This window comes from Neodiprion lecontei, chromosome 2 (assembly GCF_021901455.1).
Source record: "Neodiprion lecontei isolate iyNeoLeco1 chromosome 2, iyNeoLeco1.1, whole genome shotgun sequence".
NCBI classification, from domain to species: domain Eukaryota; kingdom Metazoa; phylum Arthropoda; class Insecta; order Hymenoptera; family Diprionidae; genus Neodiprion; species Neodiprion lecontei.
In genome coordinates, this window is record NC_060261.1 from 12,457,055 (window position 1) to 12,482,506 (window position 25,452).

Here is a 25,452-nt window from a genome sequence, read left to right on the forward strand (position 1 = left end):
AAGACAATTGACACGCCTACATTTCGCGAATCAAAATAAGCATTTTTTTTATCGATTTCAGTGACGCTTTCGCTGCTAGCTCGAATCTATTTTTCATAAATAATCAGATTAATCTATTTCGTATCGCTTTTTCGCGGTAGTCCACAAAATTTCGCAAAACTAGCTGTCAGTCAATAAAGACTGACTACAGCATTTTCTTAACTAGAGATTACTGATATTTATTGTAATATAACGACTATCATATGGATTTTTAATATAATAAAATGTTGACAATGACACAGGAATTTTGCTGTAATCACCTTTTGCAAAATAGCTTAGATATAAGGAAAACGATCGACACAGGCTGTTTAGCTCTATCTGCAGTTCGAAAAAGGGGTTTGCCCCACTTTACAGCTAAGATGCCTTCAAGCACGGACCCTCCAAGTCAACGATTAGAGTGAGAAAAATGCCTGCAGCGCTCGTTCCCTCTGTCTTCTCACGGCTCCAGCTCGGAGCACAGTGCGCGCAGTCACAGTCTCTCTCTATAAGTCTATGACGTACCCTAGAGTTACCTATGAAGAGCTGTATGAAGCACATCCTAGAGCACGGTCTTACATACAGGTCCTGAAACTCATCGAAATTTGCGTAGTGGGGGAAATACGCTCACGCTGCATTTTTTGTTTTTCGTCGCTGCCGGTAGTTCGCACTGTCGTAAGCACGGGTCGTAAGGTAATGTTCGCAAACGCAACCTCTAAATTTTCATAAAATTTTATTCCAATTCATTTGAATCGATAATACGGTCAGACAGAGATGATACACCTGTATCTATCTCTTTCCCAAACAACCTTACTCTACCGCCCCGCCTCTAGCGATGAATATTTCTTAAGCGTTCAGCCCCCACCACTAGAGTTTCCAGCCTATATGTAACTGTATGTAAGACCATGTCCTAGAGCGACAGGAAGTAAACCAATACCACGTGACAATAATTTAGCAAGAAAGTCGTACATTTATGGCATCACTTATATTTTTTATTCCATGGTACTAATCCATGCTCCATGTAGCACTACCGCGATTTCGCGCCTTATATACTTATTAATGTAATCTAAATCAAACATTTTTAACGTTATCGATATGTCTGGAATTTTGTTGAAAAATAGCCTTAAGAAATTATTCGGTCACGATGATTTTAAAAGTGACACCCAAAAACGTGCAACTCTTGCTGTTTACCAAAGTACGTATTATGATCATCCAAATACGTTTTCAACGTCGGCGAAAATTTCTATACAATGTTTACATTATTGTCACTTGAGTTTGAAAATTTTTTCTGTGGCACTTTTACCACCTCATGTCTATTAATTCACGTTAATTTGACCAACAATGTCATAGATTTGATCTTATTGACACTATGGGTTGAATTGAAACATCACTTGAATAATATGTCAAACCAGACATCAGTTTTCAATGAAAATGCGTGCACAAAGAATGTTTCGAGGACTTTTTCTTGAAACCATGAAATTTGATGGCCAATGTAACTGGCGTGTCAATATTCACAGCGATTGATGCTTCATTTGTCTTTGTCAAGACAAGATTTGCGAATAATGTCTGTGATTAAACAAAAACTAAAAATTTACGGATTGTTGTGAAACCAAGAATTATGATAACGTTGAAGTTGAACAAACTGGAAAATTCTGTGACTTATGGATGTTTGCAACAAATGAATTTCATTGAATTATAATTTTATTTCCTATGTATTCAGTTTTAGAGTTTTCCATTTAAATTTTTAAAAATAATTAATTTTCAATAAGGAAACTTAAAACCTGGATGTTTGAAAAAATTTTGATAAATTTTCATCTCCAACAATTGTACAAAAATCGTGTGATTAACAATCGTGAAAAAAGTTTGAGTTCATAATCATGAAACGAATTTCATATCTTGGTTGATAAATTTCATGGTTATTTGCTAAATTTTTGGGCGTTTCGTTATTGTCAATCGCTTCTTACCCTGTAAAATCCATAGAGAAAATCACATGATTCTTTATCTGTAGTGTGATGATATTCGTAATATTTTTAATCGATAATTGCAGCCGTGCTACACATGGTATTTTGAGTTTGAATCGGTCCTACCATTTTAATGAAAAGTTTGGAAAAAAGATATAACCATTCAAAAAATCTCTAGCAATGTTAGTAAACATGAATGAAATGATACACCTACAGTATGACAAATGAATCTGAGGCAACTCACATTAAACAACTTCAGAAATCAATAAATAAATTTCAGGAAACCTTTTATAATTAGAAAATTCAAAATGATACACCTCTGCAAATGTTTTTTATACGATTCAAATGTTTTGGGCTCATTTTTGAAGCTAAAAAATCTTACATTACAGCTTGATTATAACGCACAAATGTCATTGTTGATGAACATCTGTTATATCGTTTCAAAGTCTATATCCATTACGGGAATAAATATTGCTAAAAAAAATTTCAGCTGATCTTTGAAGATCTCTACGGTAACTAAATAAACTGAAAGATAAAAATTCGGAAATTTATCCTGTATCCCTTGTGGTCGACACGCTTCGTTTTTTTATCTATTCTCGTTTGTTGCGTTTTATCATGGAATTGTTGATTTCATACAAATCGTAAATCTTCAATCGCCTCAACAAAGAGAAATCTAAACTTTTTTTATTTTAGGGAAGAAAGATGTGTACATCTGTATGCCGACAGGGTCAGGAAAGTCGTTGTGCTTTCAACTGCCAGCAGTTCTCCAGGAGAATAAAGTTGCACTAATCTTTTCTCCATTGATAGCTTTGATAAAGGTGAATATTATTATCACCTCTAACTTTGCAACATCACAGATATTTCAGATACTCCTACATACTGATCAAATGTTTCATTCGAGATTTTTATTTTTTTTCTTGCAATACAGAATCAAGTCGACATTTTACAGTCTTTGAAAATCAATGCTAAATGTCTCAATTCCAAGACGCCTCTGGAAGAAAAAGCTGCAATATTGAAAGATTTGCAGTCTAAAAAACCTAAAATCAAGATGTTGTACATCACACCGGAAATGGGTGCTACACGCACATTTGAGGTACTTTTATTTGTATTTCAATTGCAACGGATATAATTCGAGAAGAGTTCTACTGCATTGTGATTACATTTTTTATCGTTAAGCTTATTCATCTTCTTGAAAATCAAATCTTCATAATCTTTGTTGCATCGAAATGGAATGTATTATTACCTCAATTTTTTTACAGCAAATTGCTCGTTTTCTAAAATCAAATTGGAAAACTTATGAGATTTATGCGACTTTTTCGTTTTCTTTGTTTGTGATTGCCAAATACATTGCATATTTAAATTTATTTTAATGTTCGAAAATGGTAATTTTTTTATATTCGTTCAAATTTCATGTATATGTAGAATATTGGCTTTAAACTTTAAAAAAGTTTTTCAACGAACTTAAAGAACGATTTTGATTAAAAACTGTTTTATATCAAACATTGATTTATATTTTGTTCATCAATATCATCTTCATCATGTTATACAAATTCTTGGGCTGAAATATGTTGTATAAAAAATACCCATTCTGCTTGTATTTTTCATTTTTTTTTCGTTTGTAATAGAATCTTCTTACAGAATGTGGTAATGGAATTACAAAACTCTAAAGTAATTTCATACATCGTGATTGACGAAGCTCACTGTTTGAGTCAGTGGGGTCACGATTTTCGACCCGCTTATAGGCAATTGGGACGATACAGAGAAATATGTTCCAATATTCCCATGATAGCTCTAACAGCAACGGCTGACAAAGAGGTAACGCTGTGCAAATGATTTACTTCTTGTACTCAAGATTAAAAAAGTATGAAACTTGAGGTACATGAAATTCCATTGATATTATAAATTATTCCAGGTTGTTGAAGACATATTTAGAACGTTAAAAATGAAGGATCCACTCAATTTTACACTTCCGGTATTTCGCCAAAATCTTTATTACGACGTCTGGTTCATTGAGCCCTTGGCTAATCCATATGTGCATTTGAAAAACTTCATAATAGATGCATTAGGGCCGTTGAATGAGTCGGTTCCAAAAGTATGCCAGAGTTTCGAATTTTATTATCACGGACAAAGTAAATCGATTTTCTTTGAACATGCTGATATTAATTATTTCAGGAAAAGAGAAACTGCGGCATAATTTATTGCCGCAAGAAAGATGACACTGAACTTTTGGCTGAGAAATTAAGTTCAATGGGCATCACAACTTTGGCTTATCATGCAGGTACTGACTAGTAAAATATATCCGATCAAATGCAAGTTGGTTGTACTCTCTTCTAACCTTGTGAAAAACTGTGATTTTATGGCGATATAAATTTCCAGGACTAACAACTAAAGTCCGTAATGCAACTCAGAATAGGTGGACTGTTGGAGAAGTGCCAGTTATCGCAGCAACTTGCAGTTTTGGAATGGGAGTCGACAAGGGATCTGTCAGGTTGAATTTTTGAATTACACAACGATTTTCAAGAGATCGAAAAGTTACTATCCAAATACAGCCCTACAAGTAGCTTTAAGGATGAATGGGCCGTAATGACTCAATCAAAAGTAACGAAAAACAAACAGGCGTTAAGAAAATCTTCAGCAGTGTTACTTGAGCTCATTATGGTGAACATGAGTGAAACTACATCATTTCCATGTAATAGAAATGAATCTGAGGAAATTCAATCATTGCAACCTAAGATATTAACAATTTGAGGAAAGATTTTATAATTAGAATGTTCCAAATGATAAAACTTTGATGTTTTTGTTCTGATTTTAATGTTTTTGGGTTCATATGTTGTAACTATACTATAATGCATGATTTCTTGAATGTTTTCCAGACAATTTTTGGGGATCTGGCCACTCTGCACAATGATCCCAAAAGCATTAAAATCTGTTAAAAAATAGCAACGTTTAATAACTTTGAATGTTTTAATTATAAAAGTTTTTATCAAAATGTTGATATGTTAGTTATGTGTTATTCGAATTTCCTTATATTCAGTTCTATTACATACTAGAGATGTTGTTTTGTTTAACTTCACTATTATTGGTGCAAATGACATTTTTGGAGATTTTTCTACATGGCACGGCCCATTTATGCATGAGACATTATGTCTACTAACTTTTTAAGTGGTATAAAATTGCAACTAACAGGTTCGTTGTGCATTGGACGGTTCCTCAAACAGTTGGCAGCTATTATCAGGAGTCCGGAAGGGCGGGAAGAGACGGAAAACCGGCGTTCTGTCGGGTTTATTTCAGTAAAGTTGAAAATGGCGTGATCAGCTTCATCCTACGTAATGCCAAGGACGAAAATACTCAATTAGCAGTTTCTAAGTGGAAGAGCTTTGAAAAAATGGTTTCTTACTGCACGGAGGCAAAGTAAGAACTCTCTCTACTTGAATACATTTTTTATCGCAATCAACGCAATGAGAGTTGTGACAGTAAATTTATTTTTAAGATGTCGTCATGCTGTGTTTTCAAAACATTTTGGTGACAAGCCACCAGCTTGTGTAAGCCAATGTGATTGCTGTGAAAATCGAAAGATAGTGGAGCAACGTATTGATCAGTTCGTAAACTGCAGTTCCAATGTTCGAAAGCCAATGACAAATCAGGCCAACGATGGTTTCGGTCTTGCTAAGTACGACACCTTGTAAGTGGCGCATTGTTGATTTTACTAAATTATATTATTTCATAATACTTTATTGTCAAGCATTAGAGCAAATAGCCAGTGCGAGTTTCTAAGCAAGAATTCAATGAAGCGAGTATTTAAACACTGAGAGAGTCTTTCAATACCATTTTCAGCTTCCTAAGATCGTGGTATTTCCGATATAAAAATGAATTAAAAGGGAAGAAGAGATTGTATAGATAAAATGTAGCAAGAGATATTTTACGATTATGAACATACTGCTATCGAAATATAATCTCTGTTTTCCCAAAAAGTATTAGGAGTTTTGCTTTTTTCGAAACATCTTGATAAGCACAGTTTGCAAAGAAATCCGCGATAATTATGAAGTGATAATATTTTCTACAGCCAAGCAGATACTGATTCCGATGGTGATGGAACATCCAGCGATGCAATCACGGCGCAAGAGAAACGTGAAGCTAGAGAATTGATTCAGCAACAATTTGCCTTGCGTAGAGGGAAACAAAAATCTGTTACGGTAAAGCTATAATGATCCTGTTAATGGGTTAAATTACCTTTGTAGTGGTTGTGATTATGAGAAAATCTTACTTGAAGATAATACTTACACTTGAAATTTTCTCTTGAAAATACTTCAAGTAAAATTCTTCTAATATCAATGCTTATTTGTGAGTAGTTATGAATAATGAATTTTGATCTCATAAAGGCGAAAAAACAGAGCACTTTGACTTTGTTAAAATCAAATGTCCAATCCGCTGATGCGACTGCTGTTAAAGTGAAGGGCTTAACAATTGAGGTAAGCTTTTAAACCATTAAAACAACTCTGGAGAAAAAATTTTCAGAAATGCCAATTTTAAGGAAAAAGTTATATTCTTTTAGAAATTCATTTCGTATCCCAAATCTGAAAAACATTTGTACTTCTGAGAAAAATTAGATATTTTTAGAAAAAAGTTGAAATCAATTTTTCAGAAATACTGCTGAAAAAATCTCTACTTATTTGTAAAAGAATGTTTCCAATGAAGGTAAAATTATGAAAAACTCTCACAGATTTTCAATAAGTCTTTCCACAAATCTCTTGAAACTGATTTTCTGCATACAAATTTAGATACATCTACAAAGTTTCTAAACATGCTTCCAATTTATGAAATATTTACCAGAAAAAATTAGTAACGGTTAAAAAATGATATTGTATTTGTAGAAATTTCTGCAAGTTTTTGAAATTAATTTTTACCACTACAAGTTTCTCTTAACTTTTTGAGAAGAGTAAAATTGTGGAAACAAGTTTCAAAAGATCACACATATGCTTCTTGCAGTTGCGGGAAAATTTTTACAAGTTATTGACAGAAGAATTGATGAAAAATTGGAAACTTTTTAAAAATCACCAAGCGTTGATTTCGCTCAGCGAAAACGATATTAATTCCTTGGCGAAAAATCTTGAATATTCAATTTTTTGCCGCACGACTGCCGTCAATGTCTACAAAGTTAACATTGCAAAATTGGTAAGTGTTCTGTAAAGTTTAACGCTTTTATTTCACTTGCAAATTAAGTTTTATTATTTCATCGTACTGACTTCAAAGTCACGAAACACTACTTATCGGTCTCTTTCTTCGTTTGTGAATTTAGGTTTGTACATTGACAACGTCAAACCGTGCACAGGTACTTGACGCTAATTTGGAACACTATGAGCCAAATGCAACTAACATTTCAGCCTACCAAGTATCGAATAAACCAAAACTAGGCAAACAAGAAGCTTTGCGTTCCTCCAATGGCTTTGTACTTGCAAAAGACCTTTACAATAATTCCAAACAACTGGACAACAAGAACAAGTCTAACAAAAATCCGAGTATATCTGATTTCATGATCAAATTGAGTGATCCAAAAGTGGATGAGTCGAAAATCAAACACGAAAACGAATCTAAAACTCCTTCGGAGATTACCAAAGATTTGAAAACTCATCACTCCAGTGAAACGAGTGACAAGGATGTTAGCAAAAAGCGAAAATCTGATGCAATATCAATAATTGACTCGGCGTCTAACAGTTCGAAGAAAATGAAATTGGAAACTAATGAAATAGTCGAAGAAAACGTGCATTTATCCAAAAATCAAACAGATGAGCTCGACGTGCTCGATGTTGATTGTAGAAAACCGTTAAATGATCAAAAAATTGATAGGCATGACTGTAAAAGTAATTTCAGGAATTTTGACGGCAAAGTAAAAGACAGCAGTTCATCATCCAATAGTGTTTCTGTATCTACGGATAGTGTTGTACAAAAATTGGAAAACAAGGCAAGGTTTTCAGGGCCAAATGCAGTAAGCAAAAGCACGTCTGTATCGACAGAAAAAGTATCGGACATCGATGTGCCTGAAAGACGGAAATCCCACAGAAAATCAACAGCGATTCATAAGCATTCAGTGGATAAATGCAGAGGAGAGAGTCATGCTAAAAACTGCGAAGATCTACTTTCATCGATCAAAAGCGCACTGAACCCTTATTACAAAGATCAGTTCATCCGGGACAGAGAAACCTTCAAAACAATTGCGAAAATTATTCATACGAATTTGAAAAGTAATCGCACTTATGGTAAGTTTACATTATTAGAGTGGATTGGATTACAAATATATTTATTCGTCTCTGAAACCTTGAGAAACTGAAATATGCAGTGAATATTTTCGAAGTGGTCAGAGAATATCAGTGAAATTTCACGGTAATTCAGAAAACGTCAGAAAATCATTAAGATACAGATAAAAAATGTGAAGCTGAAACTAGCAGCCCGATCTAGCAGCCAAACGTATTTAACCTTTGGGAAGTAGAAAAATGCAATGCAGGTTCAAGGTGCTTGACAAAATTTTGATTTCTGGACTTCACTATCTTGTTCTAACGAGTAGTAGAAAGTTTGGCTGCTAATTCTGGTTGCTAATTTCAGCCTCGTAAAAAAATAACAATCACAGGAAAATTAAATATTATCTGAACGAAGAAATTGTAAAATGAACAGACAAAATTTAGGTGTTTCAGGTAAAATCGTGATTGTTATGAAAAACTGAGGTTAATTTTATTCTGAATTTTTGTTCGAGTGATAACATACCTCCAGAAAAATCTGCCAGTATTTTCAGAATCATCAGAGAAATCAGAGAATTTCAATAAAATTTCAGAATAATTCAAGAGATTTGAGACAATCGTTAGACAATAGACAGAAAAAACAAAAGAAAACATTCTCAGCGAAATGAAATTCATTATTCGAGGCATAATCTATAGAATTGTAAATTGTAAAGGAACAAAATCTAATCTTATCTAAGGATTTTAGAGAAAATGATAATTTTTCCGAAAAACCCTAAACTTAATTTCACACTGAGTTTAAAAAATTTTTAATCAGTCTGTGGAGTGAAACTTTTCTCAAGAATCAATGACTCATCTCTAGGTTTATTGTCGCATGAAATTCCTGATCTGCTTTAATTTTGTTCATAAGAAGTAGAAGAACTGAGAAAGCTGATTACCGGGTAAAATGCATTGGTGTACTGAATCGCATTATTGTTTTTCAGATCGACGAGAGATTAACGCGATTGTGTTGGAGTACATAAGAAAACTCAGTCGAAAATAGCGTCTGCGTTTATCAGTATTCCAAAATTTTATATACATAGACGAGTTGTGAAAGTTGATCAGAGGTGAGTTGATCAGAGATGAATTGCCCGAGTCGAGTTCCTATCAAGAAATACATAAATTTCCGCTTATTTTCAACCTAGTACTGTGATATATGTAATTGTTTTTCTGTAGGTAAAATAATAAATTATTATTTAAAACAATATGCAAAATTGTACGTTTTCGTCTGGTTGAAACAGTGCACTGTTTATTCAATTTACAAAGAAATAAATAATCATTCAATTATACTATGGAATTAATAACTTCATGGGATTGTATCAAACCCTCTGCGAACAATGGAATGCCTGATATCATCATGATCATGATCCATATCATCATCAACAAACACAAGTTAATAATTTACGTACACAATAATCGAAAAATTAAGTCGTAGACGTACAAACGTAATTCCATCTTTTCTCTTATTGCAATAGTAATATTAATAAAAGTAATATTAATAATATATAAAATGGCACTAAATTATAGTACATACGTATACAGTACACGCGGGTTATATTACACTACTCAGGGGTGTAGGGGTATTGATTGTGATATACAGCGAGTCGCCCATTCTGCGGTAGGCATTCACCAAAGCCCCGTGTAGCTATTTTGATAGTGGAGATAGAGAAAGACACAGCCATGGACACAGCGCGCACGAGAAAGAGAAGGAAACATTAGTTGGCAGGTAGTGGGGCAAGGAATCGCGAGAGGAGAGTTGAGGAGTGTGGTATAAGCCGCGCGTACTGTGATTGAATTAAGTTGAATTAAATTATTCTATTCAAGTAGTGTATAGTAATCGAAGAAGAGAATTAGAAAAGGCTGTCAGTGCCATTTAAAAATAAAAAATAAAAAAATAACCAAATAATCAACTAATAAATAACTGTGCAGCGGAGCAAGGTATTTTTCTTCGTACTTGTTTAATTTCTGGTTGCAGGCATTTACAACCTTTTGTAATTCGTCTCTTCAATTATTTACCATTTTCATCGGCCTAATCGCGGCCTCAGTCCACAAAAATCATCCTCGTATCACAAAATATACAGTTTACGCCAGCTTCAATGCTAAAAACACGGATATCTAGACTCGACCAACATACTCTGATTCCTTTTTACATCATCATCAACATCATCATGATCATACACAATGGCAATTTTTTCATAATAAATAATCTATTTGTTTGTACGTAATATATGTAATTATTGTTTTAGTTTTCTCTTCCATTTTTTGCTTACTTGTTTCTTTCCTTTCAATTACTAAACACATCTCTAATTCTTAAAAAACTAAGGAAATCAGTAAGACTATAAAGTAATTTGAATACACTGCATAATAGACTCTGATCTCAAATCTAATGTCATCAACGATTTTTAATATACTCTTAAATTTTATATCTTTTTACAGAACCAGAATAAATGGAGAATTCTATGCAATTTCACCTGGCGTCGAACAGTCACTGCTTTCAATTTTGTTGTAACTTCAATATATCGTAGTAATCTCGAATACAATCACCCGTATTTTTTTGTTTCTCGAGGTCACTTGCCGTCCCGAAGTTAGAAAACGTAATTTCAAATTTTTGGGTCACATTTAAAAATTTGAAAAACTACCAAAAATCGTACCCAAAATTACATTAATTTCAAGACCTTGAAGAAAGTTGTATCTTGATTAGCTTGGAAGTTCCGAATTATTTGCTACAGTTGTGAGTAACTTTATTGTTGTAGATTTTAGAGAAGGCTCTATGAAACTACAAAGATTTGAAGAAATGGAAAAACCACTTTGGTAGAGTTCTAAAATCTTACCAATTTTCTCTAGAATCTTAGAAAATTTTTCTTCAGATTTTCACAATTTCCAAGCCAACGAAAAGTGCGAGTTTCTGCAAGGTGTCACAATTTTTGGGATGTTGCGGAAAATTTTCTGTAACTTTTTTCAGATTTTGAAAAGTGGCCTAAAAGCTCGAAATTCAATGGATTCCATGTTTGGAATGTAATCCGCATTCGAGAGTACTACGCATATACTAAAGTTGAAATATAATTGGAAATGGTGACCGTCCCACGCTAAGTCAAAATGCATGGAATTTGATATATAAGTTTAATCAACCACTATATCGAAGCTCAAAATACTTGACAACAAGCCTTTAACTGACAAATTTTTTTTCTGTCATAAAGATATGCTACTTAAATGAATAGTACGAATTATATTAACCTCTTCCCGGCCGAATTTTTCACGTGTCCGTTCCAAATATGTAACGATGGCCGAGAAGAGGTTAATTTTGCGTAAAATGATATACATTATCATGGCCTCGGAGTAATTTTTGCCTTGCTTGGATTTTTTTGCAAGAATTTGAAGCTACTTTAATAAGTACGAAATAATAGGAGGTACGCGTAATATTATCAATTATTAAAATGATTAATTTTTTAGGCCATTAGTACGCTGATTTTCTCCATAAATAAATTAATCTATTTAAAACTAAATTCCTTATTATACATTTAATTACATAATTATAAGTGTAGCTGATTTTTTTACGTGGCTTAGATCTTCTTGAGCATTGGTAAATGCAATACTTCCGGAACCTCGATGTCTTCGAGGCGAATGTTCGATGGATTGAACGGGAAGGTCACAGCGTACGTGAAATTCAGATCCTTTAAAAGCTGAAAACGAAAAAAGAATAAATTTACTACGTTATCGGATTGTCGATTTACACATACCTGTTACAAAATACCTGACGTTATTTTCCTACCCCGATCCTGTTTTAATTCTAGATTTCTCAACATTTGCCTCGTTTACAATCGTCAGAAGTTTAATACTTTTTTCATCAATCTTATTCTAAGAAAAAAGTACCGCAGACATGAAATGTTTAATTTGCAATTGACTTATAATCAAAAATGTTTTTAGAAATCCAAGCGTGTTTGGATTACAATTTGCTTCCAATATAAAAATAAGAATCAAATTTTTTAAATTACCACGTGTTCGAATGAAACAATTTTTTCTTCTAAAAATATATGGCTAACACGAAGAAAATTTTAGGAAGGAATTACAGGATAAAATTAAAAAATAAGGGCTCAACCAAAAAAGCTTTTGTAATACGTCTTGATTCAGGAATGTAAGACGTAATTTTTTTTCCGAAACACTGAAGAATGATGGTTTAAAATATATTTGTTTTTACTAGGGCTGAGGGATTAATCGATTCACCGTAGATTTCAAATAATTGGTTTCTCTGTTGTCGCTTTATCGAAAAAAGGAGCAACTGAAAGAGCCGATTAATCGATTATTGAAAAAAGTAGGATTGACCGGAAAAAAGATGAATCGGCATTTCGATTCATCGATTGCCCGTACAGTCTTAGTCTTGAAATAAAACGCTCCTCCAGCTCTTTTTAAATGATTACATGGAAAACTGCAAACACGGTGCGAAGATTCTGGGAATTCAATGAATGACATATTCTAAAAACTGAGTATTTCACAAACCTGTTCGTTCTTTTCCCCGCGTTCTTCAAGTTTGATTTGCACCTTTCTTATGAACGAAACCGGAACTCTGGTTTCGAAATCGTCGGCTGGCGTGTATTGATTCAAAATCTTGACCACTTGATTGGCCGTCAGTTTGTTACACATTTCACAGATCGAGTTAACATCCTCATCAGTTTTTCGGGCCTGCAGAAGTTGCGCAGCTTGAATTATTGGTTGGAGTGCTTCAGCAGCTGGTGATAGCCGCTGATCTCTTGCCCATTGCTCAAGGTGGCTTAAGTTATATCTAAAATCAAAAAAAGGATATGGAATATTCGATGATAAATCATCTAGTCTATTATCTCAACCATTTGGATGTTTTTCTGCTTGTCTTTTTCCCTATGTAACAGTCCTCTAAATCTATGAAACAAAATATATGATTCACAACAAACTTTTTTTTGTTTAAACAAATTATGAAACATCTACCTCGGAAACAATAATGATTTAACCTTCAATAAAATTTAAACAAATTTTTTGATGGTTTTAAGACCGAAACGGGATGATGGGGATTCCAGTTCTTTCTGTTTTTCTCACATGGATTCAAACTTTTTATATCAATAATTTCGACGTATGTAATGAGTTATAGGATCCTTCTGTCGCGACTTTTGTTTTTTTAGGATTATTGAAGATTAAATAAATAATATGCTGCAAAAAAAAAAAAAATCCGTACCTTTAATTCTGTCGAAATTTTTGACATGAAAAGTTTTAATTTCTCTGGAAAAGATGCTATTCCACTTCCGAATTCATTTTAAAATCGTCATTCGACACAAGGAAATTTTTATTAATTTTCTCAAAAATAAAATCTATCGTTTTTGAGATTGCTCATGCTATTTGAAAACTAAAAAAAAGGTTTTAAAAAGCCTGTTTTTATATTTTTCAGGGTTAACACTTGCATACAAAAACAACTATTCAATCTGGTTGACCTTGATGGACTAACTTACGAATTTTCTGCTCGGCTGTATTTCGAGCTAAGTAAACGTTATTTCATTAAATTTTTTTTTTCAAATATTGTTATTCAAATAACGTGAAAATACGTGGACTGATGAGATGCAAAATCTAACCAGTTTTAAATAGCGAAAAGCAGCAGTCAATCAAGACCACAAGCATGTACATCGGTTTGAAAACGGCGTGACTTGATGTTATAGATCTCGAAACCTGGAGATCTAGTGAATAACTTAACGATTCATTTTCGGAGTGATTACAATAACTTCTTTTACGTTCTTTTTTTTCTGAAAATAGAGGAATGGGAAGTTGAAGAAAAAATTTAGTGGCGAGGGTCACGGGCTGGGTGATTTGGCCTGTGATAAGCCCCAGAATCAAAAAGATGAAAAAAGAAGGTAATCGTCAAATTTCAATTGTCTGGCGGAGCCTCGCACCTTATTTGCATGCCCTTTGTCCATTGGCAGAGTTCGTTCCTAAGGAGAAGATTGTTGAGTGCGCTCGCGCACATGAAGTAAAATAACTGCTTGAATAGCTGAACGACGATTTCGGGATCGACGCCATGGTACTGAAGAGCCTTGTTGACGGAGCTCAGCTCGGCCAAAAGCTTGTCCAATTTTTGCTGCGTCGATTCTGGCTGTTCACCGACACTGGACGACCGAGCTCTGCCGGCGTTGTTGGAGCTCAGACCAGAAATTGCCTCGTGTTCGAGGAGCGCAGGAACTGTTAGCGCTTGGATCCTTTCCTTCAGATACGTGACGATCTTGTTGAAGATCCACACTGTTACGTTCCCCAGAATGACGCGGTACTCGGCGAGGTCGAAGTTCCTTAGACATTGGTCGTTCTGTCTCGGCGTGTTTTCAATCTGAAACGGCTTCTCGCCGGAATATTGTTTCATGTTGTGGAGCAGCCGCAGCGTGTTGCTAAGCCACAACACGCTGTACTCGAAGTCTTCCCGCTTCTTTATGACTCGCTTCACACCGTTCAGGTAAGCCGTCAGCAAAGATTTCACTTTATCATCGTCGTTCACAAAGTCCGTGTGTCTTATGCACATGAACAGTATGTAAGCCGGCAGCCCAGGAAGCAGCGTCACAGCTACGCGTGGCTTCAACTCTAAACAATTGCAGATAAATTTGTTAAACGTCAGAAACTCGCGAGCATAATCAATAAAAATTAGAACTTTACAAAGGATATTGGGCGCGGGTCAATAGTTAGAATCATCATAAAATAGAACGGTCCCAACATCGAATTCTCAATAATTAGTAAATCTGATTCCTAAAATTTTAAAGTACAAAAAGTTGAAACCTAGAAAGGTAAAAATATGGAAAGCTAAAAGATTAATATGACGTCAATCAATTTAAACAGTATCAATGTGCAGAAAGATACGGGGTAAAAGGGCACTTTCGTAAAATACGACTGCCAAATTGCGTCTGTCGAATTGAAGGATTCCATATTAATGGGCATTTGTCATCAATTGTAAGCTCATACCTATGACAAGGTGTCGGATTATAACTCCAATGTCTTCTTTTCTGAATTCGAACAATCCTTCGTAATCTCTTTCCTTCTTTCTAATGACAGGCATATTGCGTCCAGCTTCGGTCGATAGATGATTCGTTGCCAAAACTGCTGACGAGTCGTTTGTGGATTCCACGCTATCTGGTACTGCGGGAATTTACAGTGTATTACGACGGGTGAATTGTGAATTTACTACAGGTGTGTGATGAATTTGTGAGCGATGATAATCGCGTGTAACACAACAAAAGAGACAAGAAAAGGTCAAGGACTTGTCGGTGATTTGAAAATGAAACAAATGAACATACTGTTCGTAACAAATGAATTGAAAAAAAAAAGAATTTCTATTCTTCCCGAAAAATTTGAGGGTTTCCCGTAAAACTTATCCAGTTTATGGTACTCCTGGAAGCCTTGGTGAAAATCTCGTAAAAATTGGTTCAGTGGTTCTCCAGATTCGAGCGAATAAGCAAACAAACCATTTTGGATTTTACATACTAGTGTACAAGATGAAATACACCAAATAAAAAGTGCGTCAATAATTTATTCGAATGACTAACTTCGTGGTCGAATTTTGTAGTTTTATTCTAGTGCTGCATTATATGTACTCTTAAAAAGTGAAGTTCAATTCTTGAGGTATTTCTTTTTATCGTTTTGACATACTTTTCATCTAAGAGCTTGTTGCGCTCTATCGTATGTTTGTGTGTTACTGCTAGTGAACAGTTCTAGATAAAAAAATTTAGTCAAGGGCTATCTGGTTGATGACGAATTAAGTGGAATTTTCAGGTTCGTGCTATACTCCTTCATGTAAGGATGGTTCACAAATTGCCCACTCACCAATATCTTTAGAATCGTAAAATCGATCGCTACTGTCCTTTGTATCCCTTAAATCATCACCGTCGTCTTTGCAAGCATTAGAAAATTAGCAGATACGTTTATATTAAAATTTATAGTCTTAATGATAGCAAAGTTTGAAAGACTTTACAGTTCGTTTAGCTATCACGTTGAGAAAATGGCTTTTTTCCAATGTATGCATTAATTCTGATAAAACAACTCTGTAAAAATATTACAGTTCAAAAAATTGTTTTGAAATCGGAAATACAGTAAGAGGCTTATTAGTGAAGCAGCAAAAATTAAAAAGATGACTTCCATAAATTTTTTGACCGAGAAAAATGATTACCAGTTGAAGGGAATCATTTTCTTCAACTGAATCTGGGTCTGACATTCGAAAAGTTATATCAAATAACAATTTTCTAATAACACATTACTGTACTCACATCCGGCATCCTTAAGACGTTTTGCAAGTATTTTGCATTGCTTCTTAATCTTTCTACATTCCTCTGATATTTGGTCATACTTTTCTTGCAGATCCTGCGGAAACAAAAATAAAATCGATGTATTTGACGAAAAATTCCGTATACTGGAATTCCGGATATGCGCGTGGTTGGAGAAATATGGTGCTGCATCGGGTGATCGGCAGATCGTTTTCGGCAAATTTGGCAAATGCTTTAAATCAATGTGGGGTATAAAAATCTGTGATGAAAAAGAGCTTTTATAATTGAATACTACGGTCATGCTGCATGTTTTCTGTCACAAGATGGCGTCTTCGGTGGACACTCAATGAAATTTACCGTATCATAGTTATGTGCGTTACTACTTACCAAATTTTCTGATGTCAACCTCGTTATTTCATGTTGCATGTATGCTTCGGTTTGCGTTTGAGGCGTTTTGCTCAAGTTTACGGAAAGGAGTTTTTGCTGACGCTGAATTTCTTCCTGCAGCCTATCGATTTCCGCGCGCCATTCATCCCGTTGAGACCTCCAGCCCTTTTCCTTCGCTTGGAGCTCATCTTCCAATTGTCTGCGAATTAAAAGAAAACCATATCTGAATAAACTGCTCGGAGTTATAATTATTTTTTCGCTTTTTATTACAACTGTGCAGAAATATCACAGAAATTTTACCCTAGGTAATTTTTCTTTTCGGAAATTCCCACAAGAATTTTGAAAAATTAAGTGGATCTGGGAGTATTCAGTAAAAGTCACATAATTTTAGTGCAATTTCAGTTTCTTTTAGGCAAACTTTCCGTAAAAAAAAGTTCACTCCAAGGATGACTCTTTAACACAAAGTATGAAAATAATTTTGAAACATACTGATCATATCGTGGATGAGAAAAGAGACAACAGCCTGGCAATGCTTGAGAGCGAATTATATGATTCACCTGTTTATCTTTTTCTGGGCCTCAAAGGCCAATACCAGCTCGCCATCCTCGTTGATAATGTCGACATCGCGTCCGTAATTAGATCCGAGACTTTTCATCTTCCGGGTCTGATCGGCCAATACGCTGCGCAGTTGGATGCATTCATCACGTCGACGCTTCAGTTCTTCTTGAAGAACGTCAAATTGATCTGAAAAGTTGAACGTTTTAAGTTACTACTTTGCTTGAGGCGATTACTAAACTCTCATGAAAACAAAACATTTCCGTCGTTACCAGATCATTAATCAGTAACCTTTCATTCAGTCGTTTTTTCCATAGGTGCAAACTCGAAATAATACTCTTCACACACAAGCTATGACTTTTTGATCAAGATAAAAACAAAGTTCAAGGATTAAAGGTCAAAGATGATATGGTAAGGCTTTTAGGTGAAAAAAATGTAATTCAAGCAATACCCGTGAATTCTCATCAACTTTTGCAAATTGGTATACGTCGTAAAAAAAATTTATCGACAAGATACGTTGGATTGTAAAATATAATATCTCTTTCTAAAGTGTTTGCATTATGCTATTAACGGGGTCGTTGAGTGATTAATATTAGTCCCAATATATTGAAGGTATGGCGGTTTGAGTAAGACTGAGCCGGTCCCTAACTCAGATATAAACCGGCAGTTATCTAATCTCTCAGAAGGTAATTTTTGTTCATTCCTTATCGTCGGTTTAGTGGATATACTTTGTAGCTTGCAGTCATTAGTTTATGACGTTAAGATCGCACTAATTAGATACTAGATGTTCACTAATTATCGTGTGTAAGAGATGCGATGAGATTTAAGATTTAAGTCAGTTGCCATTTATTAATCACTTCCCACATTGATGCACGAATTCGTATACCGTGCAGATTTTTTGTCTGTGGTATAAAGATTCTTTTTTTCAAACTAACTCTTAATTTCAATATTACCATTGAATTCTGTACAGACTTACCTAGTAGAGTGCTTTGAGCAGTTGTAGCGTTCGAATCGGAAACGGTTTTCCGAAGTGAGCCAAGGTCCGTTTTGAGCTTGTCGTTTTCCATTTCGAGTTCTTGGAGCTGTAAAACAGTTTTATAAATCATGTCCAGTCTTAATAGTGGTGCTCGACTTGTTTAAAACATACGTTGAACCGATTGATGGAGCAAACCGTATTCCAGACTCTTTACTTCCCGCGAATCGAAATCTGTTTAAAATTTGAGTATTGAGTGACTATGGCACGTCAGTGTGTGGCTAAATTCCGTGTCTTTTTAATTTTTTCATCGATTTTCGGAATCTTTCTTAGTGACTACATAATCGCGGTCGTAAATTCTGTTACTTCCCAAAGTTTGGTATGCTTTTTTCACCAAAGGAGAAGAAAAAAGGTTAAAGTGCGGTTTGCTGAACCTATCCATACTACAGGAATATCATGGAATATCCGTTTTTAAAAAGTGTGTTTGATTCATGAATATTTCTGATACAATGGTGAGAAAAGAAAGATTTGCACAAACTATCAACCCTGATTCATATTGAATAAAAGAGAATGGATAAAAAATTTGGAAACAACACGGGACGAAATGATGATGAGTTTAAATATTTGCTTCCGTGTGGTTTTCTTATTAAATAGATTGCTGGCATTTCCATTCAGTGAAAATCAGGCAACCCGTAATTACAATGTACTCCAAATGCGAAAATCTAGCTCATCCCAAAATGAAATAATGAGGATTGTATTCGTACCCTGAAGCTGTCCTCCGTCCTTGAGACCTCTTCGCTAGTGTCTCCTTCGGAGTCCTCCAGCATCCTGATAAGTCTCCGATTTTCCTTTTCGACGTCCTTCAACTTTTGTTGAAGCTTCAACACAAGACCGACATCTACCGAAGCTTGTGTCGCGTCTGGCGATTTGGAGGTCTTAAGAGGGTTTACTTCACCGTCTGGCGGACTGTCCGACCGACGTTGATTCCAGTCAATCGTTTCTACTCGAGAATGAGTCTGCACAGATGAGGCCGTCGAGCGCACAGATCCATACCCAAAGTCCTGTTTGCGTGCCAAAAATAGCTTGTTTATTCAATTAAGAATTCGATTTTCATCAGGCTGCGGTCTTGGAATGAAACTTTTCATCGACTTAATCCTTTAGTCTACGTTCCAAAGTAACATTATTTTCAATAAATTGAAAAAAGCTAAGAATTCTATTCATTTTATTCTGAAATACTTGGCGGGGAAATATCTCCGACTATTTTCGAATAAATCTCGGTAGAAATTCTGATACATATGTGGTAAAATTTGATTCTGTCTAGTTCTATTCTGATTAATCCCACGTAATTCGAACACTGCAGTTTTGATAGATATTTAACGTAGAGCTTGTTGAAAAGGCCGATAGGTGATGGAGAATACTTCATAGATTTCATGGGGAAATTTTGAAAGAGATGGTTCGAAATAATGTTGAGACCTAGAAATATTTATCGTTCTGAATTTTTTCTGCAACTCCGTGTCTGTATCTTAAAACTCTTTATAAAATTCTCATCAGATCTTTGAAAGTGTTTAAATCACCTAAAAATCATCGGAATATAATGAGAAGTAATCAGAGTTTAGAAAACGTTCTCAGAGTTTGACGGAGTTTGTATAATCTGTTAAAATTCCGTTGAGAAATTGTGGGAGAAATTTTGCACCAGGAATCTGTTGCCGAAAGAACGTGTCAATAAAATATTCTGTCACGGCACAGCAGCCCGAAGAAATTTTTTTTTAAATGCACATGTACAGTAAACTTTTGGAATCTGCACGACAGTAAAAAAGTCACGTGATTGGAGGAATATGGCACCGGAATTGATAATCAGCTGATCGTTTCAATCAAATTTTGCAATTACGAAGGCTACACAAACCGTCGAGATGGCTGTTGAAATTTCATTTGGTGACGTTAAGTCGATCTCGAGTAAAATACGCGATAAAACACTACTTTTATAATTAAAAATGATACCATTAGTAAAGTTGCCACAAAATGTCGTGTAGCAAATTCGTTATACGCAATTCGAATAATTGCCAGACATATTTTTAATGTGCACTAAAGCCACAATTGGTTGCCGCAATTTTTGAAGAAACATAAAGACTATAAAATTTACGGTATTTTGATCGTCCTGCGGTAGATCCGTGGCTGCAATATGACCGCTCGAGCTCGAGGCGTCGCTAAGGGATCTAGAATGCGCGGGAACATGTCTGGCTAGTTGTTGCTCCAACATTTCGGCATGCTGTTCCAATTCGTGGAACTCCTTGAGCAGTCTTTGGTATGCGCCGCGGTCTTGGTCTTGATCGAGCAGTAGTAGATCCTTCTCCTGTTCGAACCGATGTTTCAGTGTCTCTTCCGCGACATGTTGGTTTGTTTTCAGCTTCTCGTTTGCCGCCGACAGCTCAAGCCGTAGTCGTTCGTTCTCAGCCCGCAGGCTTTCGTTTTCTTGGTCGCTTTGCTTCGTGTCTCTTTCCTTGTCCTGAAATATAAGAAAAGTTTTTGCTACCAAGGTACGTTTAGCTCAGGGGTTGGGCATACTTGATACCTGGTATACCTAATTTACGAAATTTTATGAGATTCCTCAAATATTGTGAAGTTCTTTGAAGTCTTTTAGATGCAGTGAGATTTTAGAAAATTTTGAACATGAAATAACTTGGAATTTCTGAACTCTTAGAATCGTATTATCTTGGAATCTGGCCTACAAACAAATTGAAAAGTGGCTAAACTTAGATACATCGTTTTGTGAATTAGGCCTACCTGCAATAGATCCATCCTCTCATCTCTCTCCAGTTTCAGAGTATTTTGTAACTTTTCTATTTCCTTATCCTTCTCGACAGACAGAGTGGTCAGTTTTTTGTTTTCCATTTCTATGGCCTTCAGACCTTCGAGCTTGGACTTCAGCTCCACCACTTCCTGCTGCGCCGTTTTGAGCTGGTGGTTTTCCTTCGTCTGCAAAACGGACATAGTTTTATTGACTTTGGAAAAATTACCAATAGTTTGAATTCGTGCAGATAAGCATGCAAACGCGCCATACTCTCAACGAGCCGGTAAAAACTCGGAATTTATGTTTTCTAGTCACTCGTTGAAAAGTCAGGGAGTTTTTTCAAAACCCTACAATTCTGAATGTAGAATTGATATTTTTTAAATAGCAGAGTGTGTAGATTTTGGTCCTGAAATTCAACTTGAACAAATTTCTGGTTCAACAATTTTTGTTCCTCGAAAAAATGATCGATGAATCGTGTGAAAAAGATCAATTTTCAACATGAGAAATTATTGAATTCTGGAAATGGAAATGTGTAAGAATCCTGGTTTCGTTAAGCTTCAGGGGATTCGAACTTCCTGTTGTATCGACAGATTCAGTAAATTATATTACATACTTTTTTTTTTACAAGCTAAGCGATAAAATCGTTTCGATCTTTGGAGAGTGATAGAGTTCACGATCGCGTTTCTTTGTCAACTAAGCAAGTTCGTAAAACTTATGAAAGTACACAAAAAAAAAATCAGTCTTAGCTGCACAATAATGTACCGTAACCTTAAACTGAGTGATAATGAGCTTTAAGTGTATTTACAAAGTTTCGCTCAATTTTCCGAATTTATCGAAATGATTTTATCCAGTCAGCGATCATAAAGGCTATTATTCCGGTAAATTTTAAGAAAGTAGTAGTCAAGAAAATGAGTGTAAAATACTATGTGGTGGATCCATCGGTAAAACAGGCAGGTCCGAAACCCCGCGTTGAGAGTACACGGCGCGACGACACGTGAATTACGAAACTCACAAGCTCATTGATCTTGTGCTGCATGGAGATGATCTTATTCTCGAGGCCCTTGTTGAGAGATTTTACGTGTTCGACGCTGCGGGCTTCAGTCTTGAGCCGCTTGAGTTCTTTCCGGGCCAAATACCGCCTGACGCAAGACTGAACGATGACAATATCATGCAACTTCTTCTTGTAGGCTTTTCTGGCCAAGTAGCCCCTGGCGAGCCTCTGTACCAAAATGGCGGCGGCGTTATCTCGCATCAACTGGTACTTCTTGCGGGCCAAAAAGCCTCTACCGTGCGCCTGGAGACCGAGAACTGCGTGCTTGACGCGCAAAAACTGCGAACGCTTCACCCAGCCACGGATTCGCGCTTGCAGTTTAACGGCCGCTCTGTATTCCCGTATTTTTTGTGCCCTCTGGCGCGCTAGCCAACCTCTGGCACAGCGCTGCAAACCCAGAATAGTCCTTCGCATCCTGCCGTACCTGTTACGGCATAAGAATCCACGCACTGCTTTCTGAATCGTGACGCAGGCGTCGCGCTGCTTATCACCACGCAACTTCTCGAGATAGGCGACCTGACCGGCTCTAAAGAGGACCTTCGTCTTCCCGAACTTAAACTTGTCTTCGTCTTTTATGTACCTAAAGAGTATTCGGCGGCAGGTTTCTCTCAAATCGTCTCTGTCGATTTCGGAGAATTTGCACAGCCCTCTGTACCGCTGGAAGAACTCTCCGTAGGTTCTTTGACTCGGGTAACCCGCTGCTGATATTCTTATTGTTTCTAACACTCCACATGCTCGGAGCTGCTGCACTGCTCTTACCGGGTTGTACTCGAAGGCCTCTTTCGTGTCGTTTGGCTTTATACACCTTACGTAGTGCGGCGTTGTTGCATTTAACGTCGACATTAGCATGTTCAACGAATCCCGGAACTGGGAGCCAACCTGAAATATATTCACTAGATAATAATAAATTTGTGTTTTATTTAACTTGAAATTATTACAAGTTTTCGCAAAGTGAACCATTATTTTCCTTACTCTTCCCAGATATTCGACTTACAACCATGAAATATTCACAAAAATTGATTACCATGATCTGATTGCAAGTGGTGGTATTTTTATTAGGATCATTTACTCGTGGGTGAAAAATCCAAAATCACTTGACTGTCACAAAGAATTGATCGACTTTCATCTTTTTGAGGCATAATGAGAGATGTGATTTTATCTTTCACAGAGCAAGTTCAAAGTTAAACAAAGATCTTGTCTCACCGTTTTTTTGTTCTGCTTTGGTGTGTTGATATTTGGTTTCTGAGCAGATATTTTCACTCTTACATTAGGTACTCCAAGTTTCTGATCATCGGCACCGCTGAAGAGCTTCTTCAACAATTTATTCTAAAAAAAATTGATCATCGATTCAGTTATCTAATTCCTTGTACATAGTTCTAAATTCCCAAAGGAATGTCCTTTCTGTTTTACCGACAGATCCAGAAAATCGTATTTTGCACTTCTTTCTCCTGAGTTTAACTGACTTTTGAAACTTTGTAAAATAATGGAGTTAAGTACCATCATTGGTCGTATCGAACAATGAAAAATGTCCGAAAAATACGTGCAAATACTACAAATACACTTGCAGCCGATTCTCAATCGCTTTGAGATTATCGCATCCTATTACATCTCATACTACAGTCTACATATACTCTTTAACTCATTATCCATTAATGTTCGAAGTTTTTATGGTTACTACACAAGTGTAATAATGAATCGAACCATTTCTTGAATTTTAAAGTGAGATTTTATTACTATGGAGAAGTAAAAAAAAGTGTAAATCACGATTTTCTGAATCTGTCGGTAAGGTAGGACGGTCCGATTTTTTCTCAATAGTAATCGTTTCGAAATTTTGATTTCTTTGTTGATAGTTACACGTTGAGATAAGTATAATTCACTTACGCTCCCATCTTTCAGCACGTCGATTTGTTCTTCGATCACCGTGTCTCGGTTCTTTTCTAAAAATCCAGTAGTTTCGTACTGAACTCGATCGGCAAAATGGTGGATAAGAAAGGCAGTCGTACCGAATCTCGGTTTGTCAAAATGTTTCGACTTGCCGCATTTTGAGTAAAGCTTCTCCGCCCACGAACCGTCCGAACCCTTCGGCATCTAGATTTTCAAATTTCTAACAATTAAAACAACAAACGGTATACATTTCACGGATATTAAGTAAGTAAAAGACACAAAATGACGCCAAAAGTTTTGCTTTTTTTTCTCTGATTTCCAAATTGTACTTTGAAACGTTGTATGCTACTTATTTTGGCACTTACTCTGCATTCCTCATCGAGCAGATCTAGAATTCCGAGTTTGGTTTCAATAAGGTCAATGCAAGGTTGATTGTCGTAAAAGTCGATAAAGGTCCACTCGATTTCCTCTCTCAGGTACTCCTCCTGTTCGAGTTTGAATACGTGTTGATTGAACTGTTGCTGCAGTTTTTCGTTCGCATAGTTGATGCAGAATTGTTCAAAGGAGTTAATCTCGAATGTTTCGAAACCATAAATATCTAGGACGCCTATGAAGCTTTGGGATTTGCTCTGAGTTTGTAGCGACTCGTTTATGCCGGCCACAATCCAGTTGAACAGCTCGGCATAGATGTGCTTGGCCAAGGCGTCGCGAGCCCCGATCGCTTGCTCGACGTTCATAGGCTTCAGAAAGACTTCTCGCATTGATACGATTTTCCTATGGCACAACCACTTTCGCATCGAGTTCACGTCGATGCCTAATAGTTCCGAGATTATGAGGAGGTGTCTGTCTGATGGCTGAGGAAACAAAGTACAAGGAAACTCTTTATTTTAATATATTTAACCCTGGTCACTTACATCTATAAAAACTTCCTTATTACTTGCACGGGGTTATTTAAACGCCAGCCAACTTTGGAACGTTATTACTGTACACAATATTATGCTATGCACAGTTTGGACTTGATAAAAATTCTGAGACAAAATTTAACAATTCAGAAATAGACTCCAATCTGAGACTCCAAAGTTTTTTTAATCATTCTTCATTTTACTTGCACAAACAACTCTGATTCAAACCCGCTGACTTTAAACTTTTACGTGAAAGTCAGTTCCGGGGTAAACTGGACCCCACGTCATTGACTAGAGTTAACACGATAAGCACAGTTCAGTAGAGTTTTGTTGATAGCTAATTTATCACTTATCAAAGTTTGAAAGGTACTTTATCGAGTAAATGAAAAAAGTGATTGAATTTCAGCAAGATTCGAAT

The 25,452-nt window shown here is 35.9% G+C and overlaps 2 protein-coding genes across 3 annotated transcripts in view; one reads left to right on the forward strand and one right to left on the reverse strand.

Annotated features, from left to right (window-relative positions):
- The first annotated feature begins 906 nt into the window (after positions 1–906).
- On the forward strand, positions 907–10,116 carry LOC107223944 (ATP-dependent DNA helicase Q5). Its single transcript, XM_015663817.2, has 14 exons — positions 907–1,210; positions 2,670–2,794; positions 2,905–3,069; positions 3,615–3,791; positions 3,889–4,068; positions 4,149–4,254; positions 4,353–4,464; positions 5,163–5,387; positions 5,467–5,658; positions 6,040–6,169; positions 6,356–6,445; positions 6,963–7,148; positions 7,273–8,230; positions 9,187–10,116. Exons 1-14 carry the CDS (start codon positions 1,111–1,113, stop codon positions 9,243–9,245), a joined length of 2,805 nt encoding a protein of 934 aa, XP_015519303.2. The 5' UTR covers positions 907–1,110; the 3' UTR covers positions 9,246–10,116.
- The window catches only part of LOC107223960 (unconventional myosin-Va), a 28,903-nt gene continuing 12,910 nt past the window's right edge, over positions 9,460–25,452 (reverse strand). The window contains exons 5-20 of one of the 2 annotated variants that reach the window (XM_015663842.2): positions 24,498–24,986; positions 24,130–24,336; positions 23,452–23,574; positions 22,210–23,127; positions 21,191–21,382; positions 20,550–20,912; positions 19,174–19,470; positions 18,413–18,518; positions 17,439–17,625; positions 16,882–17,080; positions 16,498–16,591; positions 16,058–16,123; positions 15,200–15,373; positions 14,149–14,824; positions 12,737–13,019; positions 9,460–11,922 (exon numbers count right to left, since the gene is read on the reverse strand). In XM_015663842.2, coding sequence (XP_015519328.2) covers positions 11,803–11,922; positions 12,737–13,019; positions 14,149–14,824; positions 15,200–15,373; positions 16,058–16,123; positions 16,498–16,591; positions 16,882–17,080; positions 17,439–17,625; positions 18,413–18,518; positions 19,174–19,470; positions 20,550–20,912; positions 21,191–21,382; positions 22,210–23,127; positions 23,452–23,574; positions 24,130–24,336; positions 24,498–24,986 — 4,494 coding nt within the window. In that variant the 3' untranslated portion in view covers positions 9,460–11,802. The remainder of the gene's footprint in view (positions 11,923–12,736; positions 13,020–14,148; positions 14,825–15,199; positions 15,374–16,057; positions 16,124–16,497; positions 16,592–16,881; positions 17,081–17,438; positions 17,626–18,412; positions 18,519–19,173; positions 19,471–20,549; positions 20,913–21,190; positions 21,383–22,209; positions 23,128–23,451; positions 23,575–24,129; positions 24,337–24,497; positions 24,987–25,452) is intronic. The other variant, XM_046730558.1, reaches the window with a different exon arrangement.